General features: G+C 38.1%; 2 protein-coding genes across 2 annotated transcripts; both read left to right on the top strand.

The window, feature by feature from the left end:
* The first annotated feature begins 1,024 nt into the window (after positions 1-1,024).
* On the top strand, positions 1,025-3,517 carry LOC104430143 (polygalacturonase). The gene is made up of 4 exons (XM_010042902.3): positions 1,025-1,486; positions 1,912-2,201; positions 2,480-2,708; positions 3,293-3,517. The coding sequence occupies exons 1-4, from the start codon at positions 1,025-1,027 to the stop codon at positions 3,515-3,517; spliced, it is 1,206 nt and encodes a 401-aa protein (XP_010041204.2).
* A 5,826-nt stretch (positions 3,518-9,343) lies between these two features.
* Positions 9,344-12,065, top strand: LOC104416728 (polygalacturonase-like). The gene is made up of 4 exons (XM_039311281.1): positions 9,344-9,817; positions 10,293-10,582; positions 10,987-11,215; positions 11,841-12,065. The coding sequence occupies exons 1-4, from the start codon at positions 9,344-9,346 to the stop codon at positions 12,063-12,065; spliced, it is 1,218 nt and encodes a 405-aa protein (XP_039167215.1).
* The last annotated feature ends 2,175 nt before the right edge of the window (positions 12,066-14,240 follow it).

Below are 14,240 nucleotides of genomic sequence, written 5' to 3'. Positions count from 1 at the left end.
TTTTATATGAAAATATTAATTATTTATTTTCTCTTCTTTTTTTCTTCCCTTCTTTTTCTAGTTGGTCACTAGGCCTCAGCAACTAGCTAGAAGTGAGAGTCAATGAGGTCGATCTTGCCAGCCTTTGGTGAAACTCACCCCTGTAGGCCACTAGCGAGGGAGAGCCTTGCTCACCCCTAGCAAGGTCAACATTGTCATCGTTGGGTGTGAAGAAGATCAACTTTGCATTGCCACTGATGAGGTTTGACTCTTACCTAGGAATTGGTGAGATCGGCCTTACGTAGTGATGGCAAGGTTCCCCTTCATCGAGTTGGCAAGGTCGACCTCACTAGTGGTTAGGGAGGGCAAGCATCGACTAGCCAAAGATGAGGACCCAAGGTGAGGACGAACTTGTCAACCCTGGCCTTTGGCCAATGGTCAACTGTCGTCAAGGCCTAGTGACTGGCTAGATGAAGAAGGGAAAAAAATAATAAAATAATAAAAATTCAAAAAAAAAAAAAATTGTTTATGTCGATGATGGCTGCACCACATAGGACAACCTTAATTCATATTAACAATTTTCGGTCAAAATTAGATGGATGGATTCAATTAGTAAAATTAAAATATTTAAGACTAAATTGGTAAAAATATGATAGGTTTAAGGACTTTTGGACAATTTTCCTTAAGCTCAAGGGCTTCCTGAAAAATTAAAGTGCCTAACCGGAGCTAACAAGATTATTACAGTACCGGGAAGTTTAGTGAAGGCGCAGATACGTACTTGTGGACCATGAACGCAAGCAAAGTCCTCCAATTCTTTCTTTTTGGGCCAATAGCCTAGTCCTCCGATTCAATCAATCGATGAGCAGCTTTCTTGAGTCGTCAACTTCGTGCAAATTCATGCACTTGAATCCAATTCAAATCCTATAAATACCCCCAATTAACCGTCTCTTTACTTCCACTACTCCCATTACTCACCTCTCTTCCAACTGCCATCAACTCCTAACTCTCTCTCTCTCTCTCTGGGCCAAGAGAAATGGCATTTTCAATGAGTAGCCATAGCACTCTTGGTGTGGCCTCACTTCTCTTCACGGTGCTCTACATTGCCATGATCAGCTCACAAGCAGCAATTGCCGTGAGCGCAGCCAAGTACAACGTCGTCTCTCTCGGGGCCAAGCCTGATGGGGTCACGGACTCGACAAAGGCCTTCGTGGGCACATGGCTCGCAGCTTGTGGCTCCGAGATGCCGGCCACCATCAGCGTGCCACCCGGGCGGTTCCTGGTGGGAGGGGCCACCTTCAACGGGCCGTGCAAGAACAACGCCATCCGGTGGCAGATCGAAGGGGTGATCAAGGCTCCCGCGGATTATAATGTTCTTGGGAATGTTGGGACGTGGCTCTTGTTCCAGCACGTGGACGGCATGTCAATCTCCGGCGGGGTCCTCGATGGGCAAGGCGCCGCTTTGTGGGCTTGCAAAGCGTCCGGCAAGAGTTGCCCCGGTGGAGCCACGGTACATACAAATACATCTAATGTCTAATTTCATTATAATCACGCAATAATAATGACTCGAGTCTCTCCTAGTAGATGTCGATCTCCATCATGCTCATGTGGCTAGAGTATTTTGTGTAAGTAACTATACTTTTCTAACACAGTCCAACTTGCACAAGAACACTAATAGAAACAAAAACGGACACATCCGTAATCTTCAATAAAATTTAATATTTTATGAACTTCTTGACCAATCATCGAGTGCAAGATAAATAGAAAAATTATTTAGCCTAACTATCACAATTAGGGTTTTTCTTGCTTGTCAATCAACATGTGCCCTCTTTAGTGACACTTACGTTTTGACTTATAGTTACTTAAAAGACAAATGTTATTTTTATATATTACTAATTTTTTGTTGTTGGGTGCATGTATCCGAATGCTCTATAGACAATTGTCTTCAGCGACTCAAGGAATATTGCGGTAAGCAAACTGACGTCGCTCAATAGTCAGTTGTTTCACATTGTCATCAACGGATGCCAAAACGTGAGGTTACAAGGAATGAAGGTTTTTGCGTCCGGTGACAGCCCGAACACGGATGGTATTCATGTCCAATTATCTTCCGGTGTCACGATCATGAACTCAAAAATCGGAACTGGTGATGACTGCGTCTCAGTCGGTGCCGGCACTACAAACCTCTGGATCGAAAACGTTGCTTGTGGCCCGGGCCACGGAATCAGGTAATTATACTAGCTAAACCCCAGGAACAAAGAAAAAAACCCACAACTCGAAACTATTAAATCTGATAATTGACTCAGAACTCAAGAAATTAACAAGTACCACATCAAGTGGCCAAAATGTTAAGTCTCTTCGGGGATCTTACTCTTGCTTTTCATTTCCTCGCAAAAATCAAAATATTCTACCATATTTAGAAAGAAAAGGACGTGATTCGAGTGAAAGATGGTAATTAATATTTTCAGAAATTATATAATATATTGGATCATGGTTTTTTACACAGCATTGGGAGCCTAGGGAAGGAACTTGAAGAGGCAGGAGTTGAGAACGTGACGGTCAAGAACGTTGTGTTCCGAGGGACACAAAACGGGTTGAGGATCAAATCTTGGGGCAGACCCAGCACCGGATTTGCCAAGAACATCCTCTTCCAACATGCCGTCATGTCCAACGTTAATAACCCAATTGTCATCGACCAAAATTACTGTCCCAACAACATCAATTGTCCTGGTCAGGTATGTGTCAAGACATTAATCGATTAATTAATTTAATTGTTCGCGCGTAATAAAGACTAAAGAGTCTTTTCTTCATTAAATCGAAAGTTGACATAGATCACCATAAATTTGGACAAGTTCTATCGGGTTAGATTAATAACGACATGTAGATTTGGTAACCGTTGTTATAAACAATAATGCGTGCAACCTAGCAATGAGCCTAGGGAAAACAACATGATTGAATTGATCGTACTTAAATTGAGATCAGTTCATTCTACCGTGATTTAATCATCACAAAAATTTGTTTAATAGCTAGTAGATTAGTCCAAAATACATGCAACTGCCATCAAAACGATCATTGAGTGAGATCATACAAGCTATTCTTGTTGTAAATTTCATCTCTATATACGTCAGTAAGGAAATGAAACTATTGATTTTTTTTAAAAAATCAATTACATCGATCACGGTTCATATGTCATGCAATGAGTCCACGCAAAATTTTCCTCTTTTTTTTTTTTTTTTTTTCATTTGTCCGCGTCCATTTTAGGGTCTATATACACAGTTGTCTATTCTTACCGCTTCTAACATCGATTTCATCCAAACAGTTTTCAGGAGTAAAAATTAGCGACGTGACATACCAAGACATTCACGGGACATCAGCGACCGAAGTGGCTGTCAAATTTGACTGCAGTCTGAAGAACCCATGCGCAGGAATAAGATTAGAAGATGTGAAGCTCACCTACAAGAGCAATCAACAACCGGCTCAAGCTTCCTGCGTCAATGCTGGTGGATTGGCCTTTGGCCTGGTCCAACCCTCCAGTTGCTTATAGTGCAAAACATTGAATGTGATCAACCGAATGTTGTAATATATGTACTGTGAAGAAGTAAAAATCTATAGATTGGTCCGGAATACTGAATGCGGCCTACCCGAAACTCCTGAGGAATGGTGGTGCCTTTGGGGTTGAGATCAGCGATTTCATCAGCTGGTACTGCAACTCCTTAGTAGAGTATGTCGTTTGAATTATTGTCAAAGGTACTTATATCAAAGTGAAGGGGACTGACAAAGGAGATAGCAAGATACCAGACAAAGGAGAAGACTATTAAGCGAATGTGAAAAGAAAGAGAACAAGAGGACACGCGCTGCATGATAGAGATGGTTATGGTTGGAATTGCATTTATAGAAGTTCGAGGACGAGATCCGCACTGGTTGATCTACTGTTTGGGATCTGCCCCATACCTGGGTGCATTTATAGTGGAACAAATGTTCCTAACTACAGCTTCAATGCATTGAATATATCGACGGCGAGAGAATTACCAAAAAAGTCATAAACTTATTGTAATTGTGCCAATTCAGTCTTAAACTTTTTTTTTGGCCAATTTAGTCCTAAACCTTTTACAATTGTGCCAGTTTATTCCATCGGCCAAAATTGGCCAGCCGGCGCCGACATAGACGTCGGTCGTCCGGCTAAAGCTGACATGGCAATTTTTTTTTTTTAATATTTATTTCTGAATTTTTAAATATTTTTATTTTTTAATTCTTTTTTCTTTTTTTCCCTCCTTCTCCTTCCTTTGGCCAGCCGGTGCCAGCTAGAGGCGAGGGTCGGCAAGGTCAGCCTCCCTGGCCAGTGGCGAGGCTCGTCCCTCCCGGCCATTGGCGAAGGCAAGCCTCGCCTAGTGACGGCGAGGTAGGCCAGAGGAGGGAGAATGTGAAAAAAAATAAGAATTCAAAAATTCAAAAAATATTTAAAAATTATTAAAAATTTGCCATGTCGGCTTTCATTGGATGGCCGCTGTCCACGTTAGCACCTGGCCGGCCAATTTTGGCCCTCAAAGCAATCATGAGCCCTCTTTTTCTATGTATGTTCTTTGGCCAAGCTGTCCCCTTGATTTTCACAAATTTTAGACACATTGCCTTAACAACTTTTTGGGTAGATGCACGAGTAAAAGGATAATTTATATGTCAATTGTAAGGTTAAATATTAAACTTGATCATGTGAATAAATTTTGAGATATTTATCATATATTTGACACAACATTAGGCAATCTATTTATTATTTTGTTATGTTATATATTGCTAAATATCATATGTCACCTGAAATCCCATTTAAGTGTGTATACTTATGAATTGGCACATAATTAAGGTTTTTGAAATAGATCCAGCCTCAAAATAACATTGCTACAAAATTCAATAAATAACAGCTGTGTAATGATAATTGCATGTTTATATATTTGGATTTTTTTTAAGAACCCTAGCAACGTCTTCTTATCTCCCACTTATAGTGTTGAATAAGGAAGCACAGTCCATAAGGTCAGCTTTTGCTTTCGGGGAAGGCCATCAAAAAGCAATGCATGTCCGAGTACGAAGTCTCTGCGGCTTGGAGAGAGAACCGTGCTCGAGTGCCTTTATCTTGACCCCTAAGCTCTTCCTTTCGGTGTAAAATTGCTCAATTAAGTTAAGCTAAAGCAGTCATCCCCCAAAAATGTTGAAGTGATTTGAAAGAAATACAAATTCCGTTCTGGAAGGTTTTGAAATTATTGTGTGATTGATGAGGAGACTACTCTTTTTCTTGCTTTAAGATCGTTTGCTACGAATGCAATGGGCAAGTACGGATGTCCTACGTACGAATTCTGTCGAGGTCTTTTGATGGGTTTTCCAAGTATTGATGAGATGCAGAAATTTACAAAGGAGGGTTTGGTTCTTCATAGTGGACCCGTCATAAACTGTGTATCTTTGATCTCAGATTATTATGAAGTGTGTTCACCAACAACAGGTTTTGTTTACGAGTTCGCTTTGGCACTTGCAAAATACCCCATTAAAGAAAGTTTATCATTTTCGATACACCATCTATCTCGTGTTATGTGTAATTATTGTATCTTGTATCATGTGTAATCAATACTATTATACTAACGAAGACGTTTCTTTAATTGATATAATTAAAAAGTGACTCAATAATACTAATTAACATAACCCAAAGGATTATATGTTCTCTAAACCTAGGCGGTATGCTTCTGACACTAGGTGTTGTAAAATCCTAAGAACATAAGATATTTTCAAACGCATAATTGTTCCTTTGTATTTGAATTCCTTCACAACAACGTGCCATGTACAAAGGTTGGTAATAATGAGACGCCACATTAGCAATTTTAGGCCAAAATTGATGAAATAATTATATTAAAAATTTTATAAAAAGATTTAGGACTAAATTAACAATATTGAAAAGTTCATGAATATAGGGACATCCAATGTATAGAACTAAATTGATAAATATTATTATTGTAGTCAACTCCTAAGTGTTAAACTGAAAGGAATAATTATATGTCACATGACATCAATGCTTAAAAAGATTGCCTAGAGAGGTATTAGTTTTCTACCATGCATTGCAAAAAATAGGCATGTGATTGTCCATGGCCATCGCGACGTGCTTTTGGCAACTGGCGATGAGGTGGGGTTTAATTGGAATGGTAAACCTTGAGCCGGTGGAGAAAATTCTCGCTTTCGGGGGTCTTTTGGGAAAGCTCATCCAATCGAGAGGGTCTTTTGGAATTTTCGCGACAGAAAGTGGGCTGTTAGTTTCTTAATTTTATTTTACCGTTTTTTCTTCTTCTTTTTTAGTTAATTCCACTTTTTCTCTCTGTAAATGAGATTATGAGGGATTTATAGGAAATACAGGAATGAGGGAGTTGAAATTTCCACCATAAATATATAGATATAGATACTATGGCCAAATGAAGGACTTTATTTAAGGTCTATCCAAATTCATCAATTTTCATGGGTTTTGAACCAAAATTCATGGGGCATAACTGAATAAGTATATTGAAAATCTTAAAACTTATTATCATAGTTTACTTGAGTCTTAAAACTTTAAAAAAGTGAAATCAAGTTCTAAAACTTATCATTAAAGTGTAATTAAGTCCTAACCTAAAGTGTAATCAAATTTGAAAATTATCAAATTGGTCTAATCAAGTACTTCTATTAATTGAATTTTTGAAAATTTTTAGGAATTAATTTGCATTTTATGACAAATTTTATAACTTGATTTCACTTCCTAAAAGTATTACGATTCAATTGTATTTTATTGACATATTGCATTTTAAAAAGAAAAACTAGTACTTAATTGTACTTTCATGATAAGTTTTAGAATTTTCAATACACTTATTACATTATATTTTGAACTTAATTATATGTGTATTTCTCATTGATCCCTTTTAATTTTGTTTGTTCTAGATGTTCTCTATTAACCGAGGTCATAAAAAGTACTTGTTTGTTTGGGTTGAAAAACCTAATTCCCTAAAAAGTATGGTCCCAATTATGTCCCAAACTTTTTTGTTTTATAGAAAAATCCTCAATCTCACTCTAGTCACAAATCTACCCACGTCTAAAAATCTTCACTAACTCAAATTTGTCGGTATTAGACTAGCTAAAAGTTCATCATTATTAGACCTTACAAAAAAAAAGTTCATTATTAGAATCCATGTTTTTATCAACACCCTTACCTTATAAGAAACAATTGTAGCCTCCTAATGTTGACAATATTAAAGAAATTATTGCCGATTTTTGGACATATGGCAGGTTTGGGTATGGACTTTTGATGAGACAAAAAAAAAAAAAAAAAAAAAACTTAAAGCAAAATTGGGATAAGACCTCAAGTTGAGGGTTTTTATTTTATTTTAAATAGCTCATTTCAAAGATAACTTTTGACATTTGGATCCTGTTAAGAAGTAGGGAAAAATATCCAATTTTAAGATAATAATTGTACATATCACAAGAATAGTCAATACATTGATTTCCTCATTTAGTTGTTTATCAAGTGCCTGAACGCATTTTCTCTAACAAAAACCCTCGACAATTTTTCATAAAAAAATCGAGTTGGGAGGATTCTCAAACTCGAATTCCAGCTTTAATGATGGAAACATTGGAAAGTGCTGGTGGTGATGAAGCAAATATGATTTTCGTGGTGTTTTGAACTTAAAGATGGGAAGCGCCTTACGTGGCTTCATTATGTCCATTGGATGGTGGTGATGAAGCAAATATGGTTTTCGTGGTGTTTTGAACTTAGAGATGGGAAGCGCCTTACGTGGCGTCAGTATGTCCATTGGATGCCAGCTCAACCCGTACATTGCGTAAAAAAAAACCGTACATTGAATGGACTATCATCGCTACGGATGGGATCCGATTTGCTGCATAATTAAGTTGGGTAAAGGAGGGGAGAAATAATTGAATTGGAAGGGTCGATCTCATGATTGAGCACCCACGTGCGGCGCCGCCTGAAGAGTCAATTCACGTGCCGACTTTTTGTTTACGACCGTCTTCGATCAATCTCACGTTTCATGAAACGTGCACGCGCGGACGAATCGTCCTTACGAAGACGAGAATAGCTTGGGGCACTTGTATGTCCTAATTGCAGAAATTATCCGTAATTGGAGAAAAATAATTTACAAACATAAAGTAAGTTTTGTCCATTTGTCGGTCGTTCGAAGCAAGCACGTGGCCTTCTTTCTTCCGTTGTGATTCTTCGGCTTTTACTCTTTTTAAGACACGTGTCCAGAAGAGATGGTTTATTCATTTAGCAATAAACATATTTTCGGTTTACCATATAAGTTAACAATTGATTTATTGATCCACAAAAGAACATATTCTCGACCAATAGTAATTATAGACGTCCAAGGCCTTCAGTTTTTGCACAGCAAAAACTAATGGAAACATCTTATATGTTAAAAATGCATAGGTTTTTATTATATTTTAATGAAAAAAGCTAATGGAAACACGTTATGCCAAGAGATAAAAAAAATCACTTTAATGAACAAATCCTAAAAGCATTGTCAAATTTATCCACAGTGAAAAGAAAAATAGAAGATTTTGGTTTTGGGACCATATTATCTCACATATGTGGAGACATAAAAAGAAAAAAGAAACACTTGGCTTATTCCAGCCCATCTACAAACATCCAAGTTGTTCACAAAATGTCGTGTGTCGAGTTGGGCTATAACTTTAGTAGAATCATAAAATGAATGATTTCTCACAACAACAAAAAAAAAAGCGAGGAGGAGTATGTTGGGGATTGAACAATTCTTATAAAAAGATCTGATCCTGCGTTCCTAATGGAATCAACCAACTGCACCAATCATTTGTGCATCTTGTGTGACAAACAAAACTCGAACCTATGGTCCAAATTCTTAGTTATATCATTGGATGACAACAATGAAAAGAGGAAGTCCAAAAAAGAACTAAAGCATTGCAGAACTATAGGCTTGGTTGCTTCGCATATTCTGTAATTTAATCTCGCCACTAATTAAATAATTTGCTCAAGAGAGAAATGAAAACTTAAAGTGCCTAACCGGAGCTAGAAAGAGAATTAAAGTGTCCGGAAGTATAGCGTAGGCGCAGAAACATGCCTGTGGACCATTAACGCAAGCAAAGTCCTCCAATTTCTTTGATTTTGGGCCAATAGCAAAGTCCTACGATTCAATCAATCGATGAGCAGCTTTCTTGAGTCGTCAACTTGGTGCAATTCAATGCACTTGAATCCAATTCAAATCCTATTAAAACCCCCAATTAACCGCCTCTCTACTCCCACTACTCCCACCACTCACCTCTCTTCCAACTGCCATCAACTCCCTCACATCTCTCTCTCTCTCTCTCTCTCGGCCAAGCGTAAATGGCATTAACGCTGAGTAGCCATAGCACTCTTGGTGTGGCCTCACTTCTCTTCATTTCGTTCCACATTGCCATCATCAGCTCACAAGCAGCAATTGCGGCAACCGCAGACGAGTACAATGTCGTCTCTCTCGGGGCGAAGCCTGATGGCGTCACTGACTCGACACGGGCCTTTGTAGGCGCGTGGCTTGCGGCTTGCAGCTCCGAGAAGCCAGCAACGATCAGCGTGCCGCCGGGACGGTTCCTGGTGGGAGGGGCCACCTTCAGCGGGCCGTGCAAGAGCAACGCCATCCGGTGGCGCATCCAAGGGGTGATCACGGCTCCTGCGGATTACAACGTGCTCGGGAACGTCGGGACGTGGCTCTTGTTCCAGCACGTGGATGGCATGTCCATCTCTGGCGGGATCCTCGACGGGCGAGGCGCGGCCTTGTGGGCTTGCAAAGCCTCCGGCAAGAATTGCCCCAGTGGAGCCACGGTACACACATACAAATATTTGTCTTGATTATAGTCATTTGTAATTTCATTTGAATCACAAAATAATATTGACATGAGTTTCTACTAGTCTATATTGATCTCCATAATACTCATGTTGCTAGAGTTATTTTGTCTAAGCAGACTTTTCTAAACGGTCCAAATTTGCACAATAACTCTCGTAGAAAAGAACTCATTTATATTCTTTTACAAAAAAAAAAAAAATTCAATATTTTATGAATTCCTAGACCAATCATTATGTGCAAAAATTAATAAAGTAATTAGCCTAAAGTACAATAAGCAAGCTAAGTGGGTTTTGAGAAATAACTATCACAATTAGGGTTTTTTCCTTCTTGTCAATCAAATGTGCTCTCTTTTGCGACAATTATGTTTTGACTTTGCGTTATTTCACACACAAATAATATTCTTTTATTCTTAATTATTTGTTTTTGGGTGCATGCGCACGATCGACTCTTTAGACAATACTCTTCAGCAACTCAAGGAACATTGTGGTGAGAAAACTGACGTCGCTCAATAGTCAGCTGTTTCACATTGTCATCAACGGATGCCAGAACGTGAGGCTGCAAGGAGTGAAGGTTTTCGCCTCCGGCGAGAGCCCTAACACGGATGGCGTTCATGTTCAGTTGTCCTCCGGTGTCGCGATCATGAGCTCAAAAATCGGAACAGGCGATGATTGCGTCTCGGTCGGTGCCGGCACTACAAATCTCTGGATTGAAAACGTGGCATGCGGCCCAGGCCACGGAATCAGGTAATCGTCCTCACTAAACACCAGAAAAAAAAATACGACTAGAAAATATTAAATTTGATAATTAACTCAGCATTGAAGAAATTGACATGTACCATATGGAAAGGCCAACATGTCAGGCCTTTTTGCTGGATTTTGACTCTACTTTTAACTTTCTTGCAATAACGAAAATATCGTACCATATTTAGAAAGTAAATATCATCGAATTACACGTCACTCAAAATAACTCCACGTTGGAATCTTCTTATACCTTAAACATTTGAGTCCTTTTATACTAGAAATAAATTGAAGATATTTAACCCTAAATATAATTAACTAATGCAAGAAAGGTTGTGGTTTAAGTAAAAAGATGGTAGTTAATATTTTTTGGAATTTATTTAATATATTGTTTCATGATTCGTACACAGCATTGGGAGCCTAGGGAAGGACCTCGAGGAGGCAGGGGTAGAGAACGTGACGGTTAAGAACGTCGTCTTTGGAGGGACACAAAACGGGTTGAGAATCAAATCTTGGGGCAGACCCAGCACCGGATTTGCCAAGAACATCCTCTTCCAACATGCCATCATGTCCAACGTTAAAAACCCAATCGTCATCGACCAAAATTACTGCCCCAACAACATAAATTGTCCTGGTCAGGTATGTGCTGAGACATTAATCAATTAATAAATTAATTGTTCGCCTGTAATAAAGACCAAAGAGTCATTTCTTCATTAATTCGAAAGTTGACATGGATCACCATAGATTTGGACAAGTCCTATTGGATTAGATTCATAATGACATGTAGATTTGGGCAACCGTTGTTATGAACAATAATGCATGCGACCTAGCAATGATCCTAGGGAAAACAACACGATTGAATTGATCATGGTTAAATCGATATCAATTCATTCCACCATGATCTAATCATCACGAGAATTCATTTGATAGCTAGTAGATTAGTCCAAAATACTTGCAACTACTACCAAAACCTTCATAGATGAGATCAAGCACATTATCCTCATTACAAATTATTTCTATTTACGTTAGTAAGAAAATATAACTACGAATTAATTTCTTTTTTGCCTATGTTACCACATCGATCATGGTTCTTGTGTCATGCAAAATCCCAAAAAAGACCAGCTCAAATGCTCCACTAAACCGGTTGCAATGATTTCACACAAAATTTTCCTTTTCTTTTCTCCATTTTCCCATGTCCATTTTAGGTTTTATATATACAATTTGTCTATTCTTACTGCTTCTAATTTTGATTTCATCCAAACAGTTTTCAGGGGTGAAAATTAGCGACGTTACGTACCAAGACATTCATGGGACATCGGCAACGGAAGTGGCCGTCAAATTCGATTGCAGTCCGAAGAACCCATGCACAGGAATAAGAATAGAAGACGTGAAGATCACCTACAGGAACGATCAACAACCGGCTCAAGCTTCTTGTGTTAATGCTGGTGGATTGGCCTTTGGCCTGGTCCAACCCTCCAGTTGCTTATAGTGCAAAACATCAATACGATTAATCAAGTGTTGTAATATATATGTATTGTGTAGAAGTAGAAGTATATAGTGGTGGCAGATTACATGTATCTTGTGATTATTGCTTGAGCCTGTGGCTGTTTCCCAGCTTAATCATGGAAAGACTGGTTTGATGCCTGGCCTTGCAATGTTGGATTTGTACTGATTGCCTGCTGTATTCAACTGATTGATGAAATACACAAGTGTTTAACTAGTAGATACTGTTGAAAATGGTTCCGGATTAGTTATGAGTGATTGACACGATAATGATTATCAATGACAAAGATGATATTGTTTGATTGAGAGGATCCTATCATATCCCCGAAATTCTAGTTTTGCGTCGCACTTAAGGCAATGGAGAATCTCAACCCGAGAAGTTATTAGACAAGACCACGATGTTCTAGTGAACATTAATGGGTCTCTACGCATTGCACCGGAGCATTGTTCATGATCGTAATATTCTGATAAAGTTACATGAAATGCTTAGTAAATTGTATATATATATATATATATATATATATATATATTTTATGCCGAGGATTCGACCTAGCTTACCTTACGGGAACATAGTACTAACTATACATCGGGGAAGACTAACCTAGCAACCCACTAGCCGGGCCCCCCACTTAAGTCACAGAATTGCTCTAGGAGTTGTGGCAGACTTCGGGAGTTGTATATTTATATTTAAAGAAAAAGAAAAAGATTTAATCTCTACCCGGAAAAAAAGTAGAAATATGTTATGAAGAAACCAACGGGTTTACGATAAATACTACTATTGATATAAATATTATTCAATTGTTCTTACCATTACATCATTTAAGGGAAAATAACAAAATAATAATAATAATAATAATAATAATAATCTTAAACCTATTATGTTGTTGCCAATTCAGTTCTTACCTTTTTAATTTAATTAATTTAGTTTTAAACATTTTGACGAATTGCTAATGTAGTTTGTCTAACTAATATTAGCTGAAAATAGGTGATGTGGATATTAGTCATTCAATGAGACAAAACCGATGCTAACGTGGATGATTGTTTAAATATTTTAAAAAAATTTCTAAACATTTTATAAATCTTTTGAATTTATTCATTTTCTTTTCTTTCATTCTTTTTTTCCTTCTTCCTTGGTTAGTTGCTAGGCCTTGGAGATGCCCAATGACTGGTTGTTAGTGAGGGCCAACAAGGGTTGACCTCGGCAACCTCAAGTAAGGGTTGAGCTTCGCTCAACCACTAGCGAGGGTAAACCTCGTTGAATCTAGTGAGGTCAAGTCTCGCTTGAGTCTAGCTAGGGTTGACTCTCGTCGGCCATCACCAAGACCCATCAACCAGCCAAGGAAGGAGAAAAAAAAAGTGAAAGAAAAAAAAGGAGAAAGTATATTAAAAATTTTATAAAAATTAAAAAAAGGAGTCCACATAAGTTTCGGCCATGCCACATAAGACAATCATTGTCCATGTTAGCGATTTCAACTAAAATTGGCAAGAATGACTATATTGACAAAAGGTCTTGGATGAAGTATGCCAAAAATTGAAATATTAAAACTGAAATATGCATTTACGACTTTATGGTAATTATTCCCATTTTGAATTATTAAAGTATGTATATCGCAAAACATAATTATAATGGATGGTTGAAAGATGATAAGACACTCCTTGTTATTCGTTTGGATAATAAGACATCTAGCTACTCACCTATCCAATTTACCGGAAAACATCAAGGTCATGGGATTTCTTGGAAACATGGATGAAGAAAATGAGCTTTTGCGAGAAGTGAGTGTCTTTGGTTATGGCATGCATAACATCAGTAACTTTAAGTGGTAAACTTAATGGAGAATCATTGGCCTTCTTCGAACCCACGAGAGACAGAAGGCAAGATTTTTATCTCTATACTTATTCATGATGCTGTCTAATGTGCTCTCTCATGTCCTGAACAAGGCAGTCGAGGATGGGAGTACTACAGGAATCAAGCTTGATAGGATATGTCCTTCCTTATCTCATCTTTTATTCGCGGATGTCGCCATATTTTTATAAATGGAAAGATGAAGGAATGCCAGAACTTAGCAGCAGTGTTGAATTGATACTGCTTTGCTTCAGGATAAGCAATCAACTTAAAGAAATCATGGATTTTTTTTTTTTTTTTTTTAGTAGGGGATGCTCA

Source organism: Eucalyptus grandis, chromosome 1 (genome assembly GCF_016545825.1).
Source record: "Eucalyptus grandis isolate ANBG69807.140 chromosome 1, ASM1654582v1, whole genome shotgun sequence".
NCBI classification, from domain to species: domain Eukaryota; kingdom Viridiplantae; phylum Streptophyta; class Magnoliopsida; order Myrtales; family Myrtaceae; genus Eucalyptus; species Eucalyptus grandis.
The sequence above is the reverse complement of the archived record's forward strand: the minus strand, read 5'-3'. Positions and strand labels throughout refer to the sequence as shown.